The 4,250-nt window shown below is 36.1% G+C and overlaps 1 protein-coding gene across 1 annotated transcript in view; it reads left to right on the top strand.

Moving 5' to 3' along the window:
- The first annotated feature begins 2,565 nt into the window (after positions 1-2,565).
- Positions 2,566-4,250, top strand: part of LOC106959426 (zinc finger protein 36, C3H1 type-like 1) — a 7,756-nt gene continuing 6,071 nt past the window's right edge. The window contains exon 1 of the mRNA XM_015051995.1: positions 2,566-3,841. Coding sequence (XP_014907481.1) covers positions 3,788-3,841 — 54 coding nt within the window. The 5' untranslated portion in view covers positions 2,566-3,787. The remainder of the gene's footprint in view (positions 3,842-4,250) is intronic.

The following is a 4,250-nucleotide window of genomic DNA, read 5'->3' as shown; positions in this document are numbered from 1 at the left end:
ACCTGAGACACGCAAACGCACGCTCAACAGCAGCGCAGCGTATCAGTGAGGCGTTGTGATAAGGCACTTTTACAGTTTGCCTCTAAACGGTCAGTTTGTACAGTCATAAACAATCCCAAGATGAGACACATAAACCACAAGGGAAGAAAGCACCGCTTAAATAAACACACAAATCTTTGCTTTTAGGTGTAAAAATCTGGCAAAATGTTTGTAGTTTAAAAGAACTGAAATCGTTCTTCTGTCTGTGGGTGAAGATATGAATGTTTTTCAATTTTGATCTTCCTCTATTGTGGACCAAATAAACACGTTGCATTGTTATGATTGTATACTAAAGTTGTACAGTTGTTTTATTTGTTTAATCCTCTTTGTGTGTCTTTTTTCTCTAAATAAAACCAAAACAAGGACTTTTAATTTTAATTTTCTGTGGTCGGCATCTTGACCAACATCCTTCCAGTCTCACCAATTTATTAGTTTTACAGAGTTTAATATTCTCACCTACTTGAACAAATATTATCTTTTTAAAAAAATATTTTTGTTTCTTTCCATATTTCAGCTTAGCTTTATGTTGGATCCAAACAAATATAAAAGTAGTGTTTGATGGACTACCTGATATTTCTGATATTTTGAAGGTAGAATAAAATAATGAGATGAATCCTCACTGGATGAAGCCCAATCATGAACGGCCTTTTCAGAGTCTGTGTGAGGTTTTCATCGATCAGACCGATCCTAGTCTCAAGAACACTTTCTGATGGACTCGGGATTTTATTCCAGTTAAGACCACAACTGTGGAAATGTAACTAAGTTGCCAGCATGTTGTCTAGTGTATTTGTTATTTTCACTGGATGCAAAACATACCGATTAAAATCCAAACAACAACTCGACTTACTAATTACGCTGCCTGCCACACATCGCCTCGCCCTTCGACTCGCCCGCAGCGCTTTCAGTGGCTTTTGATTGGTTATTTCTTGCTCCTTCATAGATGAGCGTTGTTTACCTTGTGCAACGGATTATGTCGGTTATAAATGATCTGATAACATTAGACAGCATTTTCTTCCTGGTTTGTTTTTTTGATCACATTTTTTTTGTTCTGTTTTGTTGTCTTTTTGTAAAAACAAACCGACAGTTGATCAGTGTATACAGAGTTGAGTAGTAGCTACTTTTTCTTTCTCAGTTATATTTGCTTGTTTTTACTACACTTAACTTTTTACTTTTATTTGAGTAACTTTATTAAGTATTGCCACTCTTGAGTAAAATTTGTCAGTACTCAAGTAAAAGTGAGTAACTTCACTCAGTGAAGAACAAAGTTATTTGATCTAAGTTCACCAGACATTGAATAAGTTTTATATTTAAAAACTAATTTGGGAAAATGTTTCTTTTGCCTGATTTTTATATTTTTTTGTGGCTTATGTGAATTTCTGTCATTTTAGTCCTTTAAAATGCCAAAAAGTCCTCATAACTTCATGTTTTGTTCTGTCTGTAGACGTAATTTTGAAGTATTACATGATTGATGTTTTGATCAGATACTCACTACTTCAGTAACATTTATACCAAATACTTCTTTTACTCACTTGAGTAATTTCTTGATTGGCTATTTTTTACTTTTCTAAATGAGAACGCTGTTTGTTTTAGGCTAGATCAGGTTATTAAATGAAGAGCCTGTCAGAAACAGATTAACAGTAAATGTTTTCATTTATTGTTTAGCTTCTAATCTAACTGGTTTAGGAACTAAACCAGTTAGTTTAGCTTCTTTTCAGCTCACAAAGTAAAGCGACAGTAAAGTATGTTTAAATTGGCGACTAGCAAAGGTTTTGAGTCAACCATAAGGAGAAACTACCAGCTAATGTTTGCCATCCAGAGGAGAAACAGAGACTAACGCTCAAGTTTCACTCTGGTTGCTCCTTTAAATCCCAAAACTGCCTGAAGAAAAGCTCTTTGGGAGAAAACGAGATGCTTCCCACCCATCCTTGAAGGCGTCTTTAAAGCTAAATCCTTTCTGGGTTGAGCGCTGATGTGTTTTTTTTTCCTACTAACCCCATTTTGGCCTGAAGGCATTTCTAAACTTGAAGACGAACTTTGAACCCAAACTGACCAGATGTGGGCGGAGAACCCAAAAATTTTACACAAGTAAGAGCACAATATTTTCAGCAAGATGTAGGAAGTTGCCTCCTGCTGAAGTCACTGCTTTACGACAGTGTCGGCCATGTTGGATTCTTGGTAGTGTTTGTCGAGGAAATGTACAAGTCGGGATTTGGACTTCAGGATGGATTCCAGTTGATTTTCCCAAGTTTCTGCTTTTAAATTTTATTTTTACAAATATCTGGTAAAGCCACTCGATCTGTTATTAGGTTAAAATAAATTTTAATGCAAATAATGTCAGCTTGAGACAATAAAAGTGCTATATTAATGTTGAACCCAGCTCTTGAAACTATTGCACACTCATCTCAACCATGTTTCTGTTGCAGGATGGAAAACTAATAGAATTTTGTAGTTAATGACAAATCAATTTCTTATTAGCAATAAATATTATTAAGCTAACAATGATCCACTTACGTGAACATTGATTAAAAACACTAACAAAACATTCACCAACAAATATTTAACTGCAGCATTGGAGTTTATGACATAGAAATGGTCAAAAATGTAAATAAACCTTTATTACTGCTGATATTACTACAGTTTACAGACATGGCAGCCATATTGGATTTTGTGTCAGGGTTGGAGAGAAATCTGAACTTTCTTCTGGACAAGCTTTGAGTGTAAATGTCTGGACTTTTGGGGAACCAACTTTTCTCCAACTATTATCAGACTGAAAAGACTGTTTTGGGGGGAAATTTTCATTTTGAGGCAGCAGGAATAGGGGTCTCAAAACTTTCCAATATAAAGTTTTAAGAAAACTTAAACTTATTTCTCAAACTGAAGTTGCTTCAAGTAGTAATTACTTCTGTTAAAGACCCAATGTTATTCAAAAACTGTTTATTTTATGTATTTATAATTATTTTTGGTTGTTTTTTGCACCCGGTCTGAATTATTTTGATGCTTCTTTTATTTTGTTTTCATGTTGTTTATTCCTCTTGCAGAAAATAAACAACAGCTGAAACTTCCTTTGAATGGAGAATGTAAGATTTACGTTCAAATTTAAGTTGCAATTTGTCGCAGCTGCATGTCCGTCCTCTCTTAATCACAACTAAATACCATTTTCTACGTTTTTCTTTTCCCAAAAGGCAGAGAATATGTTTAGTCGAACTTGTTATTGACCTTTCAGCTGTATCGATCCAAAACAAAGATGGAGGACGGCCTGTTCAAAGAGGAATGCTGCTTCTTCTTCTTCTTTTTTGGTCATGAATGGGTAGAAAAGTAGCTTTATTCAGCTCCTTTCCCTCCTTGCTGTGCCAACCCTGCCCCCCAGCACACAATTACAATGCAGGACCCCACCCCCGCCAACACACACATCATTAACGCACATTAACACACAAACTCCCCGCCTGCCCCCTGAAGCATTCAGACAGGAGGGGGTGGGTTTCCCCAGCTACTTAAACAGATTCCAGCAGATGGTTGAGGAACTTTCCTGCACTGCACTGCAGTCAACGGACCGAGGCTTTATCAATCCAGAACCAGAAAACTTTTTAAAAAATCAACCCCGTCAAGACCTCTGGAACAAAAAAAACTTCTTCAAAACAAGCTGCAGAGTTCCTCCAAGCTGCCAGAAACTAGTTTAGTCTCCTGGAAATTGATCCGTTGCGGATCAGACATCAGGCTGCTTCACTTGGTGAAGAGCGTGGAGTGAATCATGCCGTCCGACTCCCTGACGCCTTTCCTGGAACTGGATGAGGAGTTCTGCAAGGTAAACAGGCCCATCCTTCTAATTTAATGTTTTATAGTCTTTAAATCAAACTGCTATTCAAAAACACATCATCTTACCAAGTGTGTTTACTTCAAATATCTTAGTGCACTTAACTAACTTACAAGTAACTTTTCAGCAAGATGTAGCAGCTTGTTTTAAGTCAATTATTCTTGAATATTGATGAGAAATGCAAGTTCCACTGGCCGATTATTTCCTTTATTACACTGGGAAAATATTATGTTGTTTGTGAAATAAACTGCCAGTCAAACTAGAACTTTTTCATCAATATTCAAGAATTATTGACTTAAGGCAAGTTCCTACGTCTTGCTGAAAAACTTACTTGAAAGTTAGTTTTTACTTAGATATTTGCACAAGAAAGTTAACAAAAATACTTGTTGAGATTTTGTGT

The sequence above is a fragment of the Poecilia latipinna genome, unplaced genomic scaffold, assembly GCF_001443285.1.
Source record: "Poecilia latipinna isolate Pla-1442-1.1 unplaced genomic scaffold, P_latipinna-1.0 Scaffold1078, whole genome shotgun sequence".
Lineage (NCBI taxonomy): Eukaryota > Metazoa > Chordata > Actinopteri > Cyprinodontiformes > Poeciliidae > Poecilia > Poecilia latipinna.
The sequence above is the reverse complement of the archived record's forward strand: the minus strand, read 5'-3'. Positions and strand labels throughout refer to the sequence as shown.